A 26,791-nucleotide genomic window follows, 5' to 3' on the forward strand; every position below is an offset into this window, starting at 1 on the left:
GCCATATACCAACACAGTGCAGAGTAGCTACCTAAACTCTGAGTGAGAGAGTATCTCGTCAATAGTTTTACATCCTCATTGAAGACCACTTTGGATGCTGTAGCTCCTCTGAAAAAGAGAGCCTTAAATCAGAAGTGCCTGACTCTGTGGTATAACTCACAAACTCGCAGCTTAAAGCAGATAACCCGTACGTTGGAGAGGAAATGGCGTCTCACTAATTTTGAAGATCTTCACTTAGCCTGGAAAAAGAGTCTGTTGCTTTATAAAAAAGCCCTCCGTAAAGCTAGGACATCTTACTACTCATCACTAATTGAAGAAAATAAGAACAACCCCAGGTTTCTTTTCAGCACTGTAGCACAGGGCTGACAAAGAGTCAGAGCTCTATTGAGCCAAGTATTCCTTTAACTTTAACTAGTAATGACTTCAGGACTTTCTTTTCTAATAAAATTTTAACTATTAGAGAAAAAATTACTCATAACCATCCCAAAGACATATCATTATCTTTGGCTGCTTTCAGTGATGCCGGTATTTGGTTAGACTCTTTCTCTCCGATTGTTCTGTCTGAGTTATTTTCATTAGTTACTTCCTCCAAACCATCAACATGTCTATTAGACCCCATTCCTACCAGGCTGCTCAAGGAAGCCCTACCATTAATTAATGCTTCGATCTTAAATACGATTAATCTATCTTTATTAGTTGGCTATGTACCACAGGCTTTTAAGGTGGCAGTAATTAAACCATTACTTAAAAAGCCATCACTTGACCCAGCTATCTTAGCTAATTATAGGCCAATCTCCAACCTTCCTTTTCTCCTCAGTGCTGCTTTTGATACTGTTGACCATAAAAAAAAAAAAACATTTTTATTACAGAGATTAGAGCATGCCATAGGTATTAAAGGCACTGCGCTGTGGTGGTTTGAATCATATTTATCTAATAGATTACAGTTTGATCATGTAAATGGGGAATCTTCTTCACAGACTAAGGTTAATTATGGAGTTCCACAAGGTTCTGTGCTAGGACCAATTTTATTCACTTTATACATGTTTCCCTTAGGCAGTATTATTAGACAGCATTGCTTAAATTTTCATTGTTACGCAGATGATACCCAGCTTTATCTATCCATTAAGCCAGAGGACACACACCAATTAGCTAAACTGCAGGATTGTCTTACAGACATAAAGACATGGATGACCTCTAATTTCCTGCTTTTAAACTCAGATAAAACTGAAGTTATTGTACTTGGCCCCACAAATCTTAGAAACATGGTGTCTAACTAGATCCTTACTCTGGATGGCATTACCCTGACCTGTAGTAATACTGTGAGAAATCTTGGAGTCATTTTTGATCAGGATATGTCAATCAATGCGCATATTAAACAAATATGTAGGACTGCTTTTTTGCATTTGCGCAATATCTCTAAAATTAGAAAGGTCTTGTCTCAGAGTGATGCTGAAAAACTAATTCATGCATTTATTTCCTCTAGGCTGGACTATTGTAATTCATTATTATCAGGTTGTCCTAAAAGTTCCCTGAAAAGCCTTCAGTTAATTCAAAATGCTGCAGCTAGAGTACTGACAGGGACTAGAAGGAGAGAGCATATCTCACCCATATTGGCCTCTTTTCATTGGCTTCCTGTTAATTCTTGAATAGAATTTAAAATTCTTCTTCTTACTTATAAGGTTTTGAATAATCAGGTCCCATCTTATCTTAGGGACCTCATAGTACCATATCACCCCAATAGAGCGCTTCGCTCTCAGACTGCAGGCTTACTTGTAGTTCCTAGGGTTTGTAAGAGTAGAATGGGAGGCAGAGCCTTCAGCTTTCAAGCTCCTCTCCTGTGGAACCAGCTCCCAATTCAGATCAGGTGACCCTGAACCATCCCTTAGTTATGCTGCTATAGACTTAGACTGCTGGGGGGTTCCCATGATGCACTGAGTGTTTCTTTGTCTTTTTGCTCTGTATGCACCACTCTGCATTTAATCATTAGTGATTGATCTCTGCTCCCCTCCACAGCATGTCTTTTTCCTGGTTCTCTCCCTCAGCCCCAACCAGTCCCAGCAGAAGACTGCCCCTCCCTGAGACTGGTTCTGCTGGAGGTTTCTTCCTGTTCAAAGGGAGTTTTTCCTTCCCACTGTCGCCAAGTGCTTGCTCACAGGGGGTCGTTTTGACCGTTGGGGTTTTTCCGTAATTATTGTATGGCCTTGCCTTACAATATAAAGCGCCTTGGGGCAACTGTTTGTTGTGATTTGGCGCTATATAAATAAAATTGATTTGATAAAAAAAACCATAAGAAACGTACGTAAGTATTCACAGCGTTTGCCATGAAGCCCAAAATTGCGCACAGGTGCATCCTGTTTCCACTGAACGTTCTTGAGATGTTTCTACAGCTTAATTGGAGTCCACCTGGCGTAAATTCAGTTGATTGGACAATCATTTGAAAAGGCACACATTTGTCTCCATATAAGGTCCCACAGACAGTGTATGTCAGAGCACAAACCAAGCATGAAGTCAAAGGAATTATCTGTAGACCTCAGAGAGGATTGTCTCGAGGCACAAATCTGGGGAAGGGTACAGAAACATTTCTGCTGTTTTGAAGTTCCCAATGAGCACAATGGTCTCTATCATCCATAAATGGAAGAAGCCCGTCTAAACTGAGCAATCAGGGGAGCAGGGCCTTAGTCAGGGAGTTGACCAAGAACCCGATGGCTACTCTGTCAGAGCTCCAGCATTCCTCTGTGAAGAGAGGAGAACCTATCAGAAGGACAACCCTCTGTGCAGCAATGCACCAATCATGCCTGTATGGTAGAGTAGCCAGACAGAAGCCACTCCTTAGTAAAAGGCACATGGCAGCCCGCCTGGAGTTTGCCAAAAGGCACCTGAAAATTTTTGTTTCTCAGAACATGAGAAACAAAATTCTCTGGCCTGATGAGACAAAGATTGAACTCTTTGGTGTGAATGCCAGGTGTCATGTTTGGAGGAAACAAGGAACCATCCCTACAGTGAAGCACAGTGGTGGCAGCATCATGCTGTGGGGATGTTTTCAACAGCAGGAACCGAGAGACTCATCAGGACTGAGGGAAAGATGAATGCACTAAAGTACAGAGACATCCTGGATGAAAACCTGCTCCAGAGTGCTCTTGACCTCAGAGTGGGGGCGACGGTTCATCTTTCAGCAGGACAATGACCCTAAGCACACAGCCAAGATATCAATGGACCTGAATCCGATTGAACATCTCTGGAGAGATCTGAAAATGGCTGTGCACCGAAGCTCCCTATCCAACCTGATGAAGCTTGAAAGATGCTGCAAAGAAGAATGAGAAAAACTGCCCAAAGATAGGTGTACCGAGCTTGTGGCATCATATTCAAGAAGACTTGAGGCTGCAATTGCTGCCAAAGGTGCATCAACAAAGTATAGAGCAAAGGCTGTGAATACTTTTACGTAGTACATGATTTCTTACCTTTAATAAAGTTACAAAAATTTCAAAAAACAGCAATGACATGCTCTCATTGTGGGGTGTTGTGACTAGAATTTTGAGGGGGAAAATTTTATTTACTCAGTTTTGGAACAAGGCTGTAACATAACAAAATGTGGAAAAAGTGAAGCGCTGTGAATAGTTTCTGGTTGCGCCGTACTCGATCACTAATCACTGTTCCATTTTTGGATGTTTTCCTGTTTGTGTTTCTTAATGTGTCACCAGATTTCAGATTTGTGTTACAAACTTAAAAGCTGCATGCTCCCTGGCACACTTGTGTTGTTCCAGATAAATCATCAGCACATCGATTTAAGTCTGTGCAGAAGTTAAACAGAGTGAACAATGTGGTTGTCACTGGGTCAGAGGCCATGGTGACGCGAAGAAATAATTTCAGAATAGGGCTGTACAACTTTCAACCAGTTATATTTAAATCACATCACGATGTTTCAATGGAGAAACTAGATCAAAAGTGCTCAGAGACACCACGCCCACATTTCAATATGTCATGCAAGTAGAGAAAATGTTACTTGGGCCTTTAAACAGAATTCACTAACAATAAAATACCTGAACCCAAAATTGCCCATTTTCCTATATCCTAATGTGCTTTGATGCCAACACAGATGTTGAATTGTTTTTAATATTTTCAGTTAATATTCTTTTGACCTGGGGGAATTACTGCATGTCCTCTGGTTTGCTTCTGACGTTAAATCTGTTTTATGGCTGTTTTGATTAAACCACCTTCCCAGTCTCTTCCTATCTAGCCTTTCTTCACCTGCTCTGACTGACTCACATTCTTTCCATCTGGTTGTAAGTTAGCTTTGGAAGTGATGCTGTGATGAGATCTGTGGATCAAAACATTCCTCCTGTCAAAGTAAACTCCTATTTCTTCTAAATCCAATATAGAGCTTGAGGCCTATTTACAATACTGCTTATAGTGCATCCAGAAAGTATTCACAGCGCTTCACGTTTTCCACATTTTTTTTTTATGTTGCAGTCTGACTCCAAAATGGATGAAATTATTCCCACCCCCCCCACCCCCCAAATTCTACACACAATACCCCATAATGACAGTGAAAAAAATATATAATCCCTCCACTTAGTCTTGGGTCTTCCCCAGGGACTCCTCTTAGCTGGATGTGCCTGGAACACCTAGGGAGGGAGGTGCCCAGGGGACATCCTTACAAGATGCCCGAACCACCTCTGCTGGCTCCTTTCAATGCAAAGGAGCAGCGGGTCTACTCTGAGCTCCCCGCGAATGACCAAGCTTCTCACCCTGTCTCTAAGGGAGACACCAGTCACCCTCCTAAGGAATCCCATTTCGACCACTTGTACCCATGATCTACTTCTTTCGGTCATGACCCAACCTTCATGACCACAGGTGAGAGTAGGAACAAAGACTGACCAGTAGATCGAGAGCTTCACCTTTTGGCTCAGCTCCCTTTTCATCACAACAGTACGGTAGAGCGAATGCAATACTGTCCCTGCTGCGCCGATTCGCCGGCCAATGTCATGCTCCACTGTCCCCCTCATTCGTGAACAAGACCTTGAGGTACTTTAACTCCTTCATTTGGGGCAAGACCTCATTCACAACCCGGAGTAGGCAATCCTTTGGTTTCCTGCTAAGAAAATCCTGATCCTCATCCCAACCACTTCACACCAAGCAACTGGGGAGGCAGCATTCAGTTTTCAGTGGGTCCAGAAATTAAACATTGCTGAAACAGAAAAACCTCACTCACTCCATGCAAACCAGAGTGCCACAGGATAATAGTGAACAGTTTTTAGCTTACTGCTGACCATGCTGCAAGTCCCCCATCCCTGTGTGGATGTGTCCTTCCATATTGTTCTGTTTATCTAGGAATGTGCATGTGATTCTCTTGCTGATGTACAGTGGTCAGTAAAGATATTCTGAACACTGAGAATGAAACACATACACTGCATGTGTGGTTGGTGATGCCCTCAGAAGCACATGCATTTGCTATAGACTGTCCAGACAAAGCCCTTGTCTCATTTTTCATTGCTCACTTTGTGTGCCATTTTCCAGTGACTCATTTAAAGTCCAGACCCCTGTATTGCCTTGGATTCCAAATCAAGAATTTTGTTCTCTCAGACGCATGTGTGCATTTCCTAGGTGGCATCTTACATACAAGCTGTCAATGACATCTATGACAAGGTGGACTTTGATGGTATCAAACTCATCAATTTCAAAGTGAAATCCCTCACAGTAAGTTTGACCTGCGCACATGTTTACATCATGACACTTTTTATTTCAGACTGAAAAAACCTGTAAATGAGTGGAAGCTTTTGGAAAGTAGTGTAGTTTTAATACTAGTGAAGAACAAGCTCTCAGCCATAATGATGCTTTACAAAGAGAGATATGATGCTGTGAAAAGCCACAGATTTGAATTTCTGATTTCTGTTGCTAGGTGATGGAAGAGGAGGGACAGAAGGACCGTTTGAATCCTCGTTTCATTGGTCCTGAGAAGCTGCTGAGTCTGTACTCAGAGGGCAACTGGGGCAACTTCTGTCTGTCCTACATGCTGACTAACCGAGACTTCAGTGGAGTGTTGGGACTCGCCTGGGAGGGAAAACCAGGTGAGAAATTCCCACTGTCAAACAATTGCAACTTTCAAATAGGATTCACTCATTGCAACTTTCAAATAGGATTCACTCATGTCATCTGATTTGGCCCATATTCAGAATATTATCATTAATCTGCACTGATTGCAATATAAATTAACTTTTGGGTGGGGGGGGATCACAACACAAAGATATTTATCAGATTGTGCAATAAAAAAGGGTCACACAGTAGCTTCATGCTCTGTGCCTTTCTTATGCTACAGTCTAATATACAGCACTGTGTCAGTGTTTGGGGCACCCTAAAAATTTTCATATGTGGGGAGATTTTTTTTAGTTGAACAAAGTTACCCTGCGACAGACTGGCATCCTGTCCTGGGTGTACCCCGCCTCAGGCCCTATGACTGCTGGGATAGGCTCCAGCCCGCCATGACCCTGAATTGGAGTAAACAGTTGAAGATGAGTGAGTGAACAAGGTTACAACATGTGACATCATGAAGGCATGTCAGTGATCACTTAAGAATAATCTATATATATATATATATATATATATATATATATATATATATATATATATATATATATAGACCCCTTAAGGTTTCTGCGGCCACAGTTAGCTGTTACACACTTCATGCAATTTTAATTTTTCAATTTATTTTCATTTATATAGCGCCAAATCACAACAGAGTTGCCTCAAAGTGCTTCACACAGGTAAGGTCTAACCTTACCAACCCCCAGAGCAACAGTGGTAAGGAAAAACTCCCTCTGAGGAAGAAACCTCAAGCAGACCAGACTCAAAGGGGTGACCCTCTGCTTGGGCCATGCTACAAAACATAAATTACAGAACAATTCACGGACGAATATACAAGAAATGCTATTGGCGCACAGGACAGGAGGATCACCAACACGAACACAACTCCCATCTCTGAATGGAGCTGCACCTTAAACTGAGAAAAAACAGAATCAGGCATCAGGAAGACAAAAAATACTGTATAATTTGTCAGCATTAAACAACAAGAAAAACAGAGAAATACTAAGGTGATCACCAGCCGCTAGCCCTAAACTTCACTAAAAGACCCAGAATTTAGGTAAAGTTGAGGCCGTGGCCCGCTCCGTTTACTAATAAAATTAACTGAAAGAGTAAAAAGCGTAAAACAAAAGGGCAGGCTGTTTATTCACTCCCACTGACAGTCCACATACTTATATTGCAAAATGTCAGACACTTCAAGCCTCACTGAATTTCACCATTTTGATGCTTTGAGTGAAAAATCCCCAACATTTGTTGACAAACAGAACAAATGATACTGACAGGATCACTTACCAAAGAATTCCCTTTATTTGTGGCAGAATTTGCCTATTTCTACAACCCCAATTTGCAAATCCTCTTCAACCTATATTCAATTGAATACACCACAAAGATAAGATATTTAATGTTCAAACTGATAAACTTTGTTTTTGTGCAAATATTTGCTCATTTTGAAATGGATCCCTGCAACACGTTTCAAAAAAGCTGGGACAGTGGTATGTTTACCACTTCTTACAACACTCAATAAGCGTTTGGGAACTGAGGACACTAATTGTTGAAGCTTTGTAGGTGGAATTCTTTCCCATTCTTGCTTGATGTACAACTTCAGTTGTTCAACAGTCCAGGGTCTCCATTGTCATATTTTGCGCTTCATAGTGCGCCACACATTTTCAATGGGTGACAGGTCTGGACTGCAGGCAGGCCAGTCTAGTACCTGCACTCTTACTACGAAGCCACACTGTTGTAACACGTGCAGAATGTGGCTTGGCATTGTCTTGCTGAAATAAGCAGGGACGTCCCTGAAAAAGACATTGCTTGGATGGCAGCATGTGTTGCTCCAAAACCTGGATTTTTCAGCATTGATGGTACCATCACAGATGTGTAAGTTGCCCATGCCATGGGAACTAACACACCCCCATACCATCACAGATGCTGGATTTGAACTTTGCGCTGCTAACAATCTGGATGGTCTTTTTCCTCTTTTGTCTGGAGGACACAACGTCCATGATTTCCAAAAACAATCTGAAATGTGGACTCAGACCACAGCACACTTTTCCACTTTGCGTCTGTCCATTTCAAATGAGCTCGGGCCCAGAGAAGGCAGCGGCGTTTCTGGATGTTGTTGATGTATGGCTTTTGCTTTGCATGGTAGAGTTTTAACTTGCACTTGTTGATGTAGTGATGAACTGTGTTAACTGACAATGGTTTTCTGAAGTGTTCCTGTGCCCAGATCCTTTACATAATCATTTCGGTTTTAAATGCAGTGCTGCCTGAGGGAATCGAAGGTCACTGGCATTCAATGTTGGTTTTTGGCCTTGCCGCTTACGTGTAGAAAGTTCTCCAGATTCTCTGAATCTTCTGATTATATTGTGGACTGTAGATGATGGGATCCCTAAATTCTTTGCAACTGAACATTGAGAAACATTGTTCTTAAGTTGTCGGACTATTTTTTCCATAGAGTTTTTTCACAAAGTGGTGATCCTCACCCCATCTTTGCTTATGAATGGCTGAACCTTTTGGGGATACTCCTTTGATACTCAAGCATGACACTCACCTGTTTCTAATTAGGTGTTCTTTGAGCATTCATCAACTTTCCCAGTCTTTTGTTGCCCTGTCCCAACTTTTTTAAAACATGTTGCAGGCATCCATTTCAAAACGAGCAAATATTTGCACAAAAACAACAAAGTCCATCAGTTTGTTGTGTCCATCAAAGTCCATCAGTCACACCACTTTGTGGTGTATTCAATTGAATATAGGTTGAAGAGGATTTTCAAATCATTGTATTCTGTTTTTATTTACATTTTACACAATGTCCCAAGTTCATTGTAGTAGATTTAAACCCAAACTACTCAAAATGCTGGCATCCATTATGGGAAAACCCCTTAATGTTATGATGTGAAAGTGTGGGTGGGGAGATGTTTTGTTTGCATTCTGTTGCCAAAGGGAATTCTCCAGGACCCATGTGGATCTGACAAACAACAGCGGATAACTTTTCATTTTTGGGCTTCAAATGAAGAAAAGAAAAGCAAAACAACGCAGGAAATTAAATATAAAGTGGGGATGAAAGTGTAGGATTTTCTATGTCTGATGGATTATACTGAAGCAGGGTTCTTACTAGCATTATATCAGCATAACACTATGCTGCTGCCTAAAAAAAAAAAGTTACATTGCAGTTTGGCTGTTATGGCCCAGTCACACAGCACGAACGAAGGACAACTAAGCCCAAACAAGTCAAGAAATCTGTTGACTTTGTTTAACCTTCACACAGCTTCATTCCGACAGCTGGCACTTCGTCAGGATTTTTAAACTGTCAAAACAATTGAACGAATGCCGCCAAAAACCTCAATTCATCCGCATTTCGTTTTGCCATTATAATTTGACTTTGTTCAACCAGCTGAATGTTTTCACACAGTACACAAGCCGGTTTGTGAGCGCTGCTATGGAGGAGAGATGCAGCTGCTTTCTCCGTGGGTGGTGGTGGTGTGTGGCTTCTGCCGCTGCGTGTGATGGGGTGAGTGCAGCTGCTGTCATGCCGTGGTGCTGGCTGGCCAGGAAGAATTTGCTGGCTTCCTCCTCTAGAGCAAGGCAGTCCATGATCATGATGTTGTTCCAGCACTGCGTGCACCTGAGGAGGGACTTGCTGCGCAAAAAATCCGGCTGGTGTCCTCTCAGGAGCTCCAGCATTCTGTCCATGAACTCTGAATGGCTAGCTGTCCTCCAGCCCATGCAGAGAGAAGAGCCTGCTGGCCTTTTCAGCGTCTGACAGTTCAAACGTTTTGAGGAGGTGATCCTTGATGGCTACGTGATCAGCCTCGTTGCCATGGAGCCACTGAGGGCCATCACAACGTAATAATATTTCGTGTGATCTGTGCAAACCAGGCAGCAGTTTACAGAAGCGTGACTTTGAGCATCAAGTGTGGAAAAAATTTCAGCAGCAGCAGACATTCACCTGTGAACAGCTTTGATCGGTGATCTGAAACACCGGGGTTTTGAAAAAAAAAAAAAAAGGCAGAAAAAGAGACAGCGCTTTCTCTCTCTCTCTCTCTCTCGCCCTCCTCTGTCTCACTCTCAATGCTGAAACAAGAGGGGAAGTTTTAAGTTTGCTTGTGACTTTAAATGGCAATATTTTCTTTTTTAAAATTTTTGGGACACAGAAGGACTCTGAACTTTGTGATCTGATGTTCCCAGCCCTGACAAGGAAGCAGTGTGTTCCGCTATACATGGTCTGGAAACCTGAGTGCCATTTGCTTTACCCTTTTGAGAAAGGAGTGCATTTCTGCAATGCAAAAAGAAAAAAAAAAAAAAAAGTAGGCAGGAGTGTGGCAAGGGCTACACATGACAGTATGCATACATAAGCAGCTGCAAGCAAGTCTATAAACGCAACAACACATGAAAAACACTGAGTACACACACATTTCAGGTGTACAGACAGCAATTAGAGCTTTGTATTTGAGAAATATTGTGTATATTGTTTTGGTGGAGTATTTAGCGTGTGTGGTGTTTTTGTTTTGTAAAAATGAGGCGCGTCTTATGAATGCTGAGCAAACGCTTCAGTTTTTTTTTTTTTTTTTATAAATTGTAGCAAGACGAAATGCGCCGTCAGAGTCTGAACCAGACAGTGAGGATTCTGATGATGAAGGAGATGATCCCTCTTTTGTTCTGGACGAGTAACCAGAGCAGGTGGATCCACCAACATGTACACAGATCTCCAGTGAGTCGATTGCGTGCTTCTCTTTGCAGCTCCTCCAGGACTCAGGTGCTACAGAGCTCTGTCCCATCGCCAAGTCCTGGGACACAAAGCTTGAAGCAGACACACACTGCTCCAGGCGCATTTCATTTAAAGCGTTGAGGTCAATGTTAGCTTTATTTTTGTTCCTCTTTCGTTCCTTTTGCACTCTTGATTCGCAGGCTATTCCATGATGGTTAAAGTCAAAAGCTCATTCATCCACCTTTTCTCAATGATTTGTGACTTTTTTGCTTTTTTCCTTCGTTCAAGAATTGTCATATGCTGTGTGACCAGGTTGTTATGCTGTTTCCGAGGGTATGTAGCGGGAAAGTCACTTCTGATGATCAGAAATGATTAAGTAACAACAACAAACAGAGAAGAGAATAACACCAGAAACAGAATTACACCAAGATCAAAACTGAACACCAAAGCCTGACCTTGACAATCACCCCTATAAACATAACTGATACAGTTTCACTTTATTAAATGTGAACCTGTATTCTAATAATTACATTTTTGACAGTAATGGCAGAAAACAACTTTTGTGGAAACACGTGAGTCAGTACATGCTGAAAATAGTGTGTTTTAGAAAGTGGGAAAATGTTTTCCTGCCCCACCTCGCCGTGTGAACAGATGTTGATCCACCAAAGTGTTGCTTTTTCTCCGGCTCCCACGACTCTTTGACCTTTTAATGACCCAGTTTTGCCAGAGTCCACATATTCACTCCTGCACCGACAAGCCTTCAGATCGGTGTGAGTATTTGAATGGATGAATATGTTAGTTTAAATGAGTCAACACCCCAGAGTCACACTAACTGTCAGAATGCTCGTAGCACAGGCCGAGGCGGAGGATTAGCAGCAATCTTCCATTCCAGCTTATTAATTAATCAAAAACCCAGACAGAGCTTTAATTCATTTGAAAGCTTGACTCTTAGTCTTGTCCATCCAAATTGGAAGTCCCAAAAACCAGTTTTATTTGTTATTATCTATCGTCCACCTGGTCGTTACTGTGAGTTTCTCTGTGAATTTTCAGACCTTTTGTCTGACTTAGTGCTTAGCTCAGATAAGATAATTATAGTGGGCGATTTTAACATCCACACAGATGCTGAGAATGACAGCCTCAACACTGCATTTAATCTATTATTAGACTCTATTGGCTTTGCTCAAAAAGTAAATGAGTCCACCCACCACTTTAATCATATCTTAGATCTTGTTCTGACTTATGGAATGGAAATAGAAGACTTAACAGTATTCCCTGAAAACTCCCTTCTGTCTGATCATTTCTTAATAACATTTACATTTACTCTGATGACTACCCAGCAGTGGGGAATAAGTTTTACTACACTAGAAGTCTTTCAGAAAGCACTGTAACTAGGTTTAAGGATATGATTCCTTCCTTATGTTCTCTAATTGTTGGGAGAGTGTAGGTACACGGACCCACAACAGGGGGCGCAAATGAACGGACAATGGAGGAGGTCAAATAACAACACTTTACTGTTGTGAATGGGCACAACAAATACAACAGATTACAACAATAGACAAAAGCCAAATCACAAAAGGTGTCGTGTGGGCAGGCTCGAAGATAGGAGACGTCTGTCCAAAGCAGAACCGGAACCACACGATTTCCTCCGCCACCAGACCCCGGGAATACTGGAGCCGCCAAGTCCCGAACTCCCAGGTGGCCACTGCCTCCGCGTGTCGGACCTGGTACTGCTGGCGAGGAACAAAAAACAATTAAATGTGGGCGCGTTTGCACCAAGCAATCCGCACGGCAGGAAAACTACCTCCACCTCTCGTTGGAAAAGGAGTCGCACAAAGTCACAAAAGATCACTGTCAAACAGTCAGCTGAGTATCTTACCTTCCAGGTAGAACGATATCTCGGCAAAGAGGTGGAGACGTCGTCCTGCTGATGTACCCCTGCCGATCAGATGATTGGTAACAGCTGTTGCAGGTGATGCGTGACAGCTGTCACCCTGGCTGCTCCTGTGAGGCGGCTGCGCCCTCTGGTGCCTGGAGCCCGCACTCCAGACAGGACGCCCTCTGGTGGTGGGCCAGCAGTACCTCCTCTTCTGGCGGCCTACACAACAGGACCCCCCCCCCCCTCAACGGGCGCCTCCTGGCGCCCGACCAGGCTTGTCCGGGTGGCGGCGGTAGAAATCGGCCAGGAGGGCCGGGTCCAGGATGAAGCTCCTCTTCACCCAGGAGCGTTCTTCGGGACCGTACCCCTCCCAGTCCACCAAATACTGGAAGCCCCGGCCCATCCTACGGACATCCAAGAGCCGGCGTACCGTCCAAGCCGGCTCGCCATCGATGATCCGGGCAGGAGGCTGCGCCGGACCCGGAGTACAGAGGGGTGAGGTGTGATGTGGTTTGATTCGGGACACATGAAACACAGGATGGATCCGCAGTGAGGTCGGAAGCTGAAGCCTCACTGCGGCTGGACTGATGACCTTACGGATTTTGAAAGGGCCGATGTAACGGTCCTGTAGCTTGGGGGAGTCCACTTTGAGGGGAATGTCCTTTGTGGATAACCACACCTCCTGCCCTGGCCGATACGCAGGGGCCGGGGTCCGCCGACGGTCTGCATGGGCTTTTGCCCTCGTCCGGGCCTTTAGCAAAGCAGAACGGGCGGCACGCCACACCCGACGGCACTTCCGTAGGTGGGCCTGGACCGAGGGCACACCGACCTCTCCCTCAACCACCGGAAACAACGGGGGCTGATACCCCAGACACACCTCAAAAGGGGAGAGGCCGGTGGCTGAAGACACCTGGCTGTTATGGGCATACTCGATCCAGGCCAAATGGGTACTCCAGGCCGCCGGGTGCATGGCAGTCACGCAGCGCAAGGCCTGTTCCACCTCCTGGTTTACCCATTCTGCTTGCCCGTTGGTCTGAGGGTGGTACCCGGACGAGAGACTCACCGTGGCCCCCAGTTCCCGGCAGAAGCTCCTCCAGACTTGCGAGGAGAACTGGGGACCGCGATCGGAGACGATGTCTGTTGGAATCCCATGCAGCCGGACGACGTGGTAGACCAGGAGGTCCGCTGTCTCCTGGGATGTTGGGAGCTTTGGGAGGGCCACGAAGTGGGCCGCCTTGGAGAATCGGTCCACTATCGTGAGGATGGCGGTGTTACCCTGGGACGGCGGGAGGCCCGTGACAAAATCCAGGCCGATGTGGGACCAGGGGCGATGAGGCACAGGCAGCGGCTGGAGTAGTCCTGATGCCCTGCGATGGTCAGCGTTGCCCCTGGCGCAGGTGGTGCAGGCCTGGATATAATCCCGGACGTCGGCCTCTAGGGACGCCCACCAGAAGCGCTGCCGGACAACTGCCACGGTTCTTCGCACCCCTGGATGACAGGAGAGCTTGGAGCTGTGACAGAAGTCCAGGACTGCAGCCCTAGCTTCTGGTGGGATGTATAGTTTGTTCTTTGGCCCAGTTCCGGGGTCCGGGCTTCGTGCCAGGGCCTCCCGGACGGTTCTCTCTACGTCCCAGGTGAGGGTGGCCACGATAGTGGACTCCGGGATGATGGGTTCCGGTGGATCCGACAACTCCGCTTTGACTTCATCTTCATGTACCCGGGACAAGGCATCCGATCTCTGGTTTTTGGTCCCGGGACGGTAGGTGATCCGGAAGTCAAAACGGCCGAAGAACAGTGACCAGCGGGCTTGCCTGGGGTTCAGCCGCTTGGCGGTCCTGATATACTCCAGGTTCCGGTGGTCAGTGAAAACCGTGAATGGCACGGACGTTCCCTCCAACAGATGTCTCCACTCTTCAAGAGCCTCTTTCACTGCAAGGAGTTCTCGATTGCCGACGTCATAGTTCCGTTCGGCCGGGGTCAACCTGCGGGAAAAATAGGCACACGGGTGAAGGACCTTATCGGTCTTCCCGCTCTGGGAAAGCACAGCTCCTATCCCTGAGTCCGAGGCGTCCGCTTCAACCACTAACTGGCGACTAGGATCGGGCTGCACCAGAACGGGTGCAGACGAGAAGCGTCGTTTCAACTCCTTGAACGCGGCATCGCAACGATCCGACCAGGTGAAGGGGACTTTTGGTGAGGTCAGGGCTGTCAGGGGGCTAACTACCTGACTGTAGCCCTTAATGAACCTCCTGTAGAAATTTGCAAAGCCGAGGAACTGTTGCAGCTTCCTACGGCTAGTGGGTTGGGGCCAGTCTCTCACCGCCGCAACCTTGGCCGGATCAGGAGCGACGGAGTTGGGGGAGATGATAAACCCCAGGAAGGACAAAGAAGTGCGGTGAAACTCGCACTTCTCGCCCTTCACAAACAGCCGGTTCTCCAACAACCGCTGCAGGACCTGACGTACATGCCGGACATGAGTCTCAGGATCCGGAGAAAAGATGAGTATATCGTCTAGATATACGAAGACGAATCGGTGCAGGAAATCACGCAAGACATCATTAACCAATGCTTGGAACGTCGCGGGGGCATTTGTGAGGCCGAGCGGCATGACCAGGTACTCAAAGTGACCTAAGGGGGTGTTAAATGCCGTCTTCCACTCGTCTCCCTTCCGGATCCGAACCAGGTGATACGCATTTCTAAGATCTAGCTTCGTGAATATTTGGGCTCCATGCAGGGGCGTGAACACTGAATCCAACAAGGGCAACGGGTATCGATTACGAACCGTGATTTCGTTCAGTCCCCTATAATCAATGCATGGACGAAGTCCGCCGTCTTTTTTACCCACAAAAAAGAAACCTGCACCCATTGGGGAGGTGGAATTCCGGATCAACCCGGCGGCTAAAGAGTCCCGGATGTAGGTCTCCATTGATTCACGCTCAGGTCGTGAGAGGTTGTACAGCCTGCTGGACGGAAACTCAACGCCTGGAACCAAATCAATGGCACAATCGTACGGACGGTGGGGGGGAAGGGTGAGCGCCAGATCCTTACTGAACACATCCACAAGGTCATGGTACTCCACCGGCACCGTCCCCAGATTGGGCGGGACTCTGACCTCCTCCTTAGCCTGGGAACCGGGAGGAACCGAGGAACCTAAACATACCCGATGGCAGGTCTCGCTCCACTGAACCACTACCCCGGATGGCCAATCGATCCGGGGATTGTGTTTTAACATCCAGGGGAACCCTAGAATCACGCGGGAGGTGGCAGGAGTCACAAAAAACTTGATCTCCTCCCGATGATTTCCTGACACCACCAGAGTTACTGGTGGTGTCTTATGTGTGATTAGAGGGAGTAGGGAGCCATCTAGTGCCCGCACCTGCACAGGCGAGGTAAGCGCCACCAGAGGGAGCCCTACCTCCCTGGCCCATCTGCTGTCTAACAGATTCCTTTCAGAGCCCGTGTCCACCAGTGCTGGGGCCTTCAGGGTTAAATCCTCATAAAGGATTGTCACTGGGAGTCGTGTGGCAATATGGGTATGTCCCACGTGAATGTTTTGGCCCACCCCTAACCCAGTGTCTAGGGGCGGGCGTTGGTGTTTTAACCGCTCGGGGCAGTCCCTTACTTGATGCTCTATTGAGCCACAAACAAAGCACGCTCCGCGGGCCAGCCTCCTCTGTCTATCTGGTGCCCTAAATGTGGCCCTGCTCGTGTCCATAGCTTCGTCAACAGGGGGAGCTGTCACCACACGGAGTGTAGAGGCCGTGGAGCGTGGGGAGGGCGGAACTCGGTCGGAACCGGAAGGGAGAGGGACGGCGCGTGCCCGGCCACGCCCTTCGTCTCGTTCCTGACGGCGTTCTTCTAACCGATTGTCTAATCGTATAACGAGATCAATAAGCCCGTCTAAATCCCACGGTTCGTCCTTGGCTACCAGGAGCTCCTTCAGGACCAACGATAGTCCGTTTACGAAGGCGGCGCGGAGGGCAGTGTTATTCCAGCTGGACCTCGCAGCCGCGATGCGGAAGTCGACTGCATAAGCAGCTGCGCTCCGGCGCCCCTGTCTCATTGACAGCAGCACGGCTGAAGCGGTCTCTCCTCTATTTGGGTGATCGAACACTGTTCTGAACTCCCTCACAAACCCATCATATGTCAGAAGGAGCCGTGAATTTTGCTCCCAGAGCGCTGTAGCCCAAGCGCGTGCCTTGCCACGAAGCAGATTAATCACATAAGCTATCTTACTAGCATCAGTCGCGTACATGACGGGACGTTGTGCGAAGACGAGCGAACACTGCATAAGAAAGTCCGCGCATGTCTCCACACAACCCCCGTACGGCTCTGGAGGGCTTATGTATGCTTCAGGGGAAGGTGGGAGGGGTCGTTGAACGACCTGTGGAACGTCACTGTTGCGCACAGGATTGACAGGAGGGGGAGCCGCAGCAGCGCCCTGAGGGCGCACCTCCACCTGCGCGGCGAGAGCCTCCACCCTGCGGTTAAGGAGGACGTTCTGCTCGGTCATCAGATCCTGCCGAGCCGTAAAAGCGGTGAGGATTCGCTGCAACTCACCGACCATTCCTCCTGCAGACGCCTGTGCGCCCTGCTCTTCCATTGGCCGTTCAACAGCCGGTTGACGCCCCTCGGGGTCCATGACGTTGGCCGAGATATCCTGTTGGGAGACTGTAGGTACACGGACCCACAACAGGGGGCGCAAATGAACGGACAATGGAGGAGGTCAAATAACAACACTTTACTGTTGTGAATGGGCACAACAAATACAACAGATTACAACAATAGACAAAAGCCAAATCACAAAAGGTGTCGTGTGGGCAGGCTCGAAGATAGGAGACGTCTGTCCAAAGCAGAACCGGAACCACATGATTTCCTCCGCCACCAGACCCCGGGAATACTGGAGCCGCCAAGTCCCGAACTCCCAGGTGGCCACTGCCTCCGCGTGTCGGACCTGGTACTGCTGGCGAGGAACAAAAAACAATTAAATGTGGGCGCGTTTGCACCCAGCAATCCGCACGGCAGGAAAACTACCTCCACCTCTCATTGGAAAAGGAGTCGCACAAAGTCACAAAAGATCACTGTCAAACAGTCAGCTGAGTACGTTACCTTCCAGGTAGAACGATATCTCGGCAAAGAGTTGGAGACGTTGTCCTGCTGATGTACCCCTGCCGATCAGATGATTGGTAACAGCTGTTGCAGGTGATGCGTGACAGCTGTCACCCTGGCTGCTCCTGTGAGGCGGCTGCGCCCTCTGGTGCCTGGAGCCCGCACTCCAGACAGGGCGCCCTCTGGTGGTGGGCCAGCAGTACCTCCTCTTCTGGTGGCCCACACAACACTAATGCCATATACCAACACAGTGCAGAGTAGCTACCTAAACTCTGTAAGTGAGATAGAGTATCTCGTCAATAGTTTTACATCCTCATTGAAGACAACTTTGGATGCTGTAGCTCCTCTGAAAAAGAGAGCTTTAAATCAGAAGTGCCTGACTCCGTGGTATAACTCACAAACTCGTAGCTTAAAGCAGATAACCCGTAAGATGGAGAGGAAATGGCGTCTCACTAATTTAGAAGATCTTCACTTAGCCTGGAAAAAGAGTCTGTTGCTCTATAAAAAAAGCCCTCCGTAAAGCTAGGACATCTTTCTACTCATCACTAATTGAAGAAAATAAGAACAACCCCAGGTTTCTTTTTAGCACTGTAGCCAGGCTGACAAAGAGTCAGAGCTCTATTGAGCTGAATATTCCATTAACTTTAACTAGTAATGACTTCATGACTTTCTTTGCTAACAAAATTTTAAACAATTACTCATAACCATCCCAAAGACGTATCGTTATCTTTGGCTGCTTTCAGTGATGCCGGTATTTGGTTAGACTCTTTCTCTCCGATTGTTCTGTCTGAGTTATTTTCATTAGTTACTTCATCCAAACCATCAACATGTTTATTAGACCCCATTCCTACCAGGCTGCTCAAGGAAGCCCTACCATTATTTAATGCTTCGATCTTAAATATGATCAATCTATCTTTGTTAGTTGGCTATGTACCACAGGCTTTTAAGGTGGCAGTAATTAAACCATTACTTAAAAAGCCATCACTTGACCCAGCTATCTTAGCTAATTATAGGCCAATCTCCAACCTTCCTTTTCTCTCAAAAATTCTTGAAAGGGTAGTTGTAAAACAGCTAACTGATCATCTGCAGAGGAATGGTCTATTTGAAGAGTTTCAGTCAGGTTTTAGAATTCATCATAGTACAGAAACAGCATTAGTGAAGGTTACAAATGATCTTCTTATGGCCTCGGACAGTGGACTCATCTCTGTGCTTGTTCTGTTAGACCTCAGTGCTGCTTTTGATACTGTTGACCATAAAATTTTATTACAGAGATTAGAGCATGCCATAGGTATTAAAGGCACTGCGCTGCGGTGGTTTGAATCATATTTGTCTAATAGATTACAATTTGTTCATGTAAATGGGGAATCTTCTTCACAGACTAAAGTTAATTATGGAGTTCCACAAGGTTCTGTGCTAGGACCAATTTTATTCACTTTATACATGCTTCCCTTAGGTAGTATTATTAGACGGTATTGCTTAAATTTTCATTGTTACGCAGATGATACCCAGCTTTATCTATCCATGAAGCCAGAGGACACACACCAATTAGCTAAACTGCAGGATTGTCTTACAGACATAAAGACATGGATGACCTCTAATTTCCTGCTTTTAAACTCAGATAAAACTGAAGTTATTGTACTTGGCCCCACAAATCTTAGAAACATGGTGTCTAACCAGATCCTTACTCTGGATGGCATTACCCTGACCTCTAGTAATACTGTGAGAAATCTTGGAGTCATTTTTGATCAGGATATGTCATTCAAAGCGCATATTAAACAAATATGTAGGACTGCTTTTTTGCATTTACGCAATATCTCTAAAATCAGAAAGGTCTTGTCTCAGAGTGATGCTGAAAAACTAATTCATGCATTTATTTCCTCTAGGCTGGACTATTGTAATTCATTATTATCAGGTTGTCCTAAAAGTTCCCTAAAAAGCCTTCAGTTAATTCAAAATGCTGCAGCTAGAGTACTGACGGGGACTAGAAGGAGAGAGCATATCTCACCCATATTGGCCTCTCTTCATTGGCTTCCTGTTAATTCTAGAATAGAATTTAAAATTCTTCTTCTTACTTATAACGTTTTGAATAATCAGGTCCCATCTTATCTTAGGGACCTCGTAGTACCATATCACCCCAATAGAGCGCTTCGCTCTCAGACTGCAGGCTTACTTGTAGTTCCTAGGGTTTGTAAGAGTAGAATGGGAGGCAGAGCCTTCAGCTTTCAGGCTCCTCTCCTGTGGAACCAGCTCCCAATTCAGATCAGGGAGACAGACACCCTCTCTACTTTTAAGATTAGGCTTAAAACTTTCCTTTTTGCTAAAGCTTATAGTTAGGGCTGGATCAGGTGACCCTGAACCATCCCTTAGTTATGCTGCTATAGACGTAGACTGCTGGGGGGTTCCCATGATGCACTGTTTCTTTCTCTTTTTGCTCTGTATGCACCACTCTGCATTTAATCATTAGTGATCGATCTCTGCTCCCCTCCACAGCATGTCTTTTTCCTGGTTCTCTCCCTCAGCCCCAACCAGTCCCAGCAGAAGACTGCCCCTCCCTGAGCCTGGTTCTGCTGGAGGTTTCTTCCTGTTAAAAGGGAGTTTTTCCTTCCCACTGTAGCCAAGTGCTTGCTCACAGGGGGTCGTTTTGACCGTTGGGGTTTTACATAATTATTGTATGGCCTTGCCTTACAATATAAAGCGCCTTGGGGCAACTGTTTGTTGTGATTTGGCGCTATATAAAAAAAAAATTGATTGATTGATTGATTGATTGATTTGTGAATCAGTACAGATGGACTGTGTACAACCACGATACAGCAGTGGGCTCCTGAGTCACAGTCAGGACCATAATTATTTGGCCAGAGTTCTAACGATGTGGTTGTAGTGCAGTTTTACAGATTGAATTCAAGAGGTTTAACAAAATATTTTGCATTAAACATTTAGGAATTTCAGCCATTTTATATTCAATCTCACCATTTTCAATGCATCTGGTGTGTTTCAAGTCTGAGTCTATCTGCACCCTCTATGGGCACGTCCACATGGTCTGTCAGACAGAATTTCCTCCATCTATCGTTCACAGTAAAATCACCAGTATAAAACTAACACTGACAGTGTTAAATTAACACTGACGAACATATTTTCTCCACTCTGATCAGAGTAGGACCATATGTTCATCGTCAGTGTTAAATTAACACTGGTGATTTTCCTGTGTCTGTTCTAAAGATGCAGTATTATACAAAATAATATAAACTGAAAAGAACTAATTTTAAGAACCCTCTGTGTGTGTGTAGTTTACTACCCAAGGCCATCAAATATGGCCACTGGTTATTGCGAAGACTTTGCGATCATCCATCTGTGCTCAGCATAAGTCCAGTCCTATTACTGCCAGAGTCTTCAAATTCACAGGGAACATTCTTGGGACACAAACCTTGGACAAGTTCAAAGATAGCTAACCTTTACCTATTTTAAGAGGTTAAAAAGTCACATTCCTATGCCATGAATCATGCAAATCAGTTTTTTTTTTGTTTTTGTTTTTTTTTTTTGAGGGGTGGGGTTGACAGCCAATCATAGTAGAGCAGTACTGTGATGTCAGTGGCTGGTCTCTCTCTGGCGCTCCAAAACGGCTTTGTTTATGTGTAAATGTAACATGTTTCTCATTTATTATGTGAAGCTAGCAAAAAAATAAACACTTCTAAAACTGAAAATGCTGTTTTTGGAACCTGACAACACCTCTGGAGTGATTTACAAGACATCTCAAGACGTCAGCTTACACACCAACTTAAAGCTAACTTCCGCTCTTGTCAAAAGCTCATGTATGCGCACTTTCACTCCCTCCTGCAGATGCTGTTAAGGGCCCCTTCACACATAGTGCAAAGTTTGGTCCAATATGGTGAAACAGTTCGAATTAGCGCACCACAAAACATTGTGCAGACATGCACAATCCTGGTGCAAAAGTTTGTGCACGCGATGGTGTCTTTCAAACACAAACACAGTGTAAGGTGCACCACATCGTGCTGCGTATGTGGAATATATTTTTTTTTAAAAAGAGAGAAAAAAAAACAGCTTGTACCTCTGGAACCACATCGTGCTGCTTATGTGGAAAACAAAAAACACATCCCACCCACGGGACTCGAACCCAGGCTTTCCAAAAGCTCTGACTGCCAGCCAGAAATGTGGGTTACAGAGCTGTACTTTGAAAACTACAGGAACCTGACTCATATCAGGAAGGACATGGAAGTAGTACAAAAAAAAATTATATATAAATCACAGCATTTAATAAAGCGAGCAATACAAATATGATCCATCTGTTCCTATGTAGATGACCCATGGTCACTGACATACAGTCATGAAAGGACATAAATGAGAAGCAGTGAGCTCTGATCATGTCTGCATCCACTGGTCCGGTGCGTCCAGTCGGCCCGTGCGCGTGTTCTGCCTGACGCGTGTCACACTGCAGCAGTAACACAGCGTCATGTGGAACAGAGCTCATGTGGATGACGTGACAGTCAGATCATTTGCTGTGTGTTCTGATCTGATGGACTGTTTCAACCTGGCAGGCTGTCAGTGTCTACTCCGTGCGCATGCTGCAGCTTGTCGCCATGGCGATATGTTTTTATTTATGTCCACATAAGTACAGCAATCAGACACATGTGTGTCACAGTTGTTAGTCCATGTCTGTCCAAACACAGTAGGTGTTGTCCAGATCCACAGAACCCCACAGCTGCTTCTGTCGGAAGCCACACCTGTCAGTGGATGTGTTTGCAAAGCCACACTCGTTGGGTACTTAGACAAATTTCACTGCCAATACGACAGAAATTGTCTGCAGTCTGTTGTCGTGCCAAGAATGTGAATGGCCACACATTTTCTAAGTGCCAAAGGAGCGGTATTAGATGTTCATGCGTATCAGTTGTAATATGGCCCACATCTACCTTGAGAGGGTTTGCACACTGTCTTTCAACTGCTGGTGTGCACAAATAGTTGTAGCAACAGGTGTATGAGGCTTTGGAGGCAGGGATGACATTACAGGGTTTGCACATGATTCCTGCTTCATGAGCACTTAGACCAAATTTGCACTGTGTGAAGGGGCTCTAAAACAAATAAAATAGTTTGAGTTTTTATTCTGCAACATCAATATAAACACAAAGGTGAACCAATCAATGAGACACAGATAACACAATAAAGCATAAACGCTTATTTCCACTGTGGTCCTTGTGAAATTATTTGACAAAAGGGGGGCTTGACTGAACATGTACAAATGACAATAGGATCTTAATTAAATGTATTATTATTGTGTCTGAAGAAACAGAAGACATAAAAGGGAACTGCGCTCCTTGTTTCAGTGACATCAACTCATACATGGCTTTTGATTGGCTAAAGTGTCAGGCATGCCAGCAGACCACTATGGTGACGTGTAATTTCTCTCTCTCTCTCTCACACACACACACACTACTCCCCCAGTGTCATATGCTGAGCACATTCCACACCATGGTAACACACTGTGGATTCTTAGTGACAGTCACATTGTTATGACCCCAGAGTATGAGAGTTAAACTGAGATCATACCTGACCTCCAAGAATCAGATACACCACACAGTTCCACCTTTTTATGAGAGGTCTTCACTGACTGGCTTTTTCTATGAGGCAGTAAACTCAAACTCACTCATGTCCCCGCAGAGTGCACCATGCACATTCACACAGCTAAACGCACAGGACCCCATCAGTCACTCAGGGCTCCTCCGACTTGTCAGGAGAAGATGGTTAATTAAGACAAAAGCATGTTATGCTGCTCATTCCCACATAAATGTAAAATTCTTTGTTGTCGAGTCATTGTTGAAGCCTCTTTGTTGTTGAGGGGGCTTTCCCCCCAGTCTCTTTCATTTGGTATGCTGACTACACCTGTACAAGGTTAATCTTTAACATGCACAACCACATGTTCATGCTTAAATACACTGTGATGCTACTTCAATTAAAGCACAATTATAAAGTCAATTTAGCAAGAATGAGAGTTTTTTTTTTTTAATCATGGAGAATTTGCACTTTGCTACAGTTTCCCATGTTATGGCATTGTATAAGAAAGTCTGGAACAGAGAAGAAGGATGTGAGGATATGTATAAAGACAGTGAGATGTTGCAGTGGGAATTACAAATTCAAGATGGAGGTGGGATTGCGTCAGGGATCAGTTCTCAGTCCTTTCTTCTTTCATCACTGTTGTATGGTTTGCAGGCTGTGATGTTAACAAAAAGACAGAAAGTGGGGCTAGTTCAAGAACTGAAGGTTCAATGATTTTCTTTGGGAGTGACGAGGATGGATGGGATTATGAATGAACAGATCAGAGGAACAGTGCAGGTAAGAGTTTGAAAATGAAGTCAGAGAAGCAAGACTGACATGGTTTGAACATGTACAAAGGACAGACATGGGGTATGTAGGGAGAAGGATACTGAGGATGGACCTGCCAGGCCAACCTGGTCTCACGGCAAGTCGTGATTCAGCAGCATGAAATATACATTAATCTACTGGTTTGTGATATTGTGACGAAAAGCACCTCATTTTCGTCATGGCAGCACGAATTCATTCTAATTCATTCCGTGATGGCTACATGAAATTAAAAGTGAAGTGGGGGGAAGAGTAAGATTAGGTTATGGTCGAGGGTAGGAATAACCCTGTCATGAAAATTTGACTCATTTCGTTACGAGAGCATGGAAAAAAAAAAAAAAAGTGAGACTGGGCTGTGCCAGTCAAAGAGGAGGTTTATGAAAGTGGTGCGGGAGGACATGTAAGTGGTTGCTGTGACAAAGGAAGATGCAGAGAACATGGTGAGATGGACAAAAACAGGAGTCCATAATAGGTGAGGTCAAACGACAGGCAGACTGCAGCAAGATCGGGTTAATTTCAGCAAAGCTTGGAAAACGAGATCCTGCGAAGATGAAATTGCAAGCTTTGACACTTAGCCAATAACAGAATACCTGAGTGAACATTAAATCCAGGAGCTGATGATGGCACCTAAGTGACCGAGTGAACAGGAAGCTGTGAGAAGTTTGTGTTCAGGAACCAAAAGCCCTTGCAAACAAACATGTACATGAACAAAGTATGAATATGCATTGTATTACATTTGCTGGATATAAAAAAGGTCAATTGATGTGTGTGTGTGTGTGTGCATGGACATTTAGGACAAGTGGTCGGACAGACTGTTTTTGAAGAGGATGAAGAGTGGAAAGGCAGTTGGTCCAGATGACATTCCAGTGGAGGCATGGAAATGTCTAGAAGAGATGGCAGTAGAGTTTCTAACCAGATTGTTTAATAAAATCTTGGAAAGTGAGATGATGCCTGAGTAGTGGAGATGAAGTGTGCTGGGTCTTGCTTTCAAGAACAAGGGTGATGTGCAGAGCTGCAGTAACTACAGAGGCATAAAGTTAATCAGCCACAGCATGAAGTTATGGGAAAGAGTAGTAGAAGCTAGGCTTAGAAGACAGGTGAAGATCTGTGAGCAGCAATATGGTTTCATGCCGAGAAAGAGCACTACAGTTGCAATGTTTGCTTTGAGAATACTGTTGGAGAAGTACAGACAAGGCCAGAAAGAGTTACAGTTGTGTGTTTGTGGACTTAGAAAAAGCTTATGATAGGGTGCCAATTTGAGCTGTGGTATTGTATGAGGAAGTCTGGAGTGGCAGAGAAGTATGTTAGGGTAGTGCAGGACATGTACAAGAATAGTGTGACAATGGTGAGATGCGCAGTCGGAATGACAGACTCATTCAAGGTGGAGGTGGGATTACACCAAGGATCAGCTCTGAGTCCTTTCTTGTTTGCAGTGGTGATGGACAGGTTGACGGATGAGATCAGACAGGACTCCCCATGGACTATGATGTTTGCAGATGACATTGTGATCTGTAGTGAGAGTAGAGAGCAAGTTGTAGAGAAGGTTGAATCTTCGACTGGACTGGGTTGCTTGACGCGAGGACGTTTCACTTCAAATCGCAGAAGCTTCCTCAGCTAAAATTCTTGCTCTGGTAGTCTGACTTCTGTCTTGACTCTTGTAGAGAAGAATAAACAGAAGCCACAAAAGCTGGAGTTTTAAACCTAACCAGACCCATCCTACCAAGAGGCAGACTGCTATAGGCTAGTGACTAAACAGCTCTAATTAGCACCTATTGTGCTCTAGTTAGCACCCACCTAGTGTGTCTCAGACCCCCTCCCCGGTTAAGGCTGGGTTTCAACTGTTTCACGGGATCAGCCAAAAGACAAAGGAGAAGATTGGACAGACTGTCTTTGTCTGAACGGTGTTTGTCCAACAAATTAATAATAGGATTCTTCGGCAGAGAGGAGGAAAGGAAGCCCAAATTCCCGTCCTGCCAAACCCCCTCCTCTGTGCTCCTTCTAGGAAAATGCTCTCCTTGAATAGCCCACCAGGAGGGCTACTTCAGGTCAACAGCAGGGGATGTTGAAGCTGTGTAATCGGAATCCTGGATTAATACGGCTGGTGGATCCTTTCTTTCAGCGCTTGGAAACATCCTTCTCTGCACTCATATTTACATTTAATGAGGTTTCCTTCTGTTTTTCTCTCAGCACATTTCCTTATTTATGGGGAAACCCAGTGTTTATTTGGATTAAAGACACACTAAGGCGGCTGTGAGGCTGACAGATGTGATGTAGTGTGATTTTGTACCTCCAACATGTACTTATTGGTTCTACAAGAACAGAGACACGGTTGCTTTTTTTTTTTAAACCTCAAATGTCCTCATTGTTCGTGGACGTCATACTTACACCCACCATATAATAAAAACATGCAGGTGGGAGATCGAAATGCCAGCGGCAGGTTCCCACAGTGCTGCATGACACACAGTGAACTCAGATTTCTCTGAATTGAACCTTCAATAGCTTTAACAGACGCTGATCACGTGGTGTAAGACACAAAACTCACATGGCTGCACTGTAATAGAGCTCAGACCCCCCAACCACCACCACACACACTATATAAGCCAACAAAGCAGCAAAATGTGGAAGGTTTTCTATAGGAAAGATTTAGTGATTCTGGATAA

At 45.2% G+C, this 26,791-nt stretch overlaps 1 protein-coding gene across 2 annotated transcripts in view; it reads left to right on the forward strand.

Moving 5' to 3' along the window:
• The window catches only part of si:ch1073-396h14.1 (disintegrin and metalloproteinase domain-containing protein 10), a 121,356-nt gene that overhangs the window by 50,383 nt on the left and 44,182 nt on the right, over positions 1 to 26,791 (forward strand). For both annotated transcript variants that reach the window (XM_034179746.1, XM_034179745.1), the window contains exons 7-8: positions 5,602 to 5,694; positions 5,897 to 6,065. In XM_034179746.1, the coding sequence (XP_034035637.1) occupies positions 5,602 to 5,694; positions 5,897 to 6,065 (262 nt within the window). The remainder of the gene's footprint in view (positions 1 to 5,601; positions 5,695 to 5,896; positions 6,066 to 26,791) is intronic.

The sequence above is a fragment of the Thalassophryne amazonica genome, chromosome 10 (assembly GCF_902500255.1).
Source record: "Thalassophryne amazonica chromosome 10, fThaAma1.1, whole genome shotgun sequence".
NCBI classification, from domain to species: Eukaryota; Metazoa; Chordata; class Actinopteri; order Batrachoidiformes; family Batrachoididae; genus Thalassophryne; species Thalassophryne amazonica.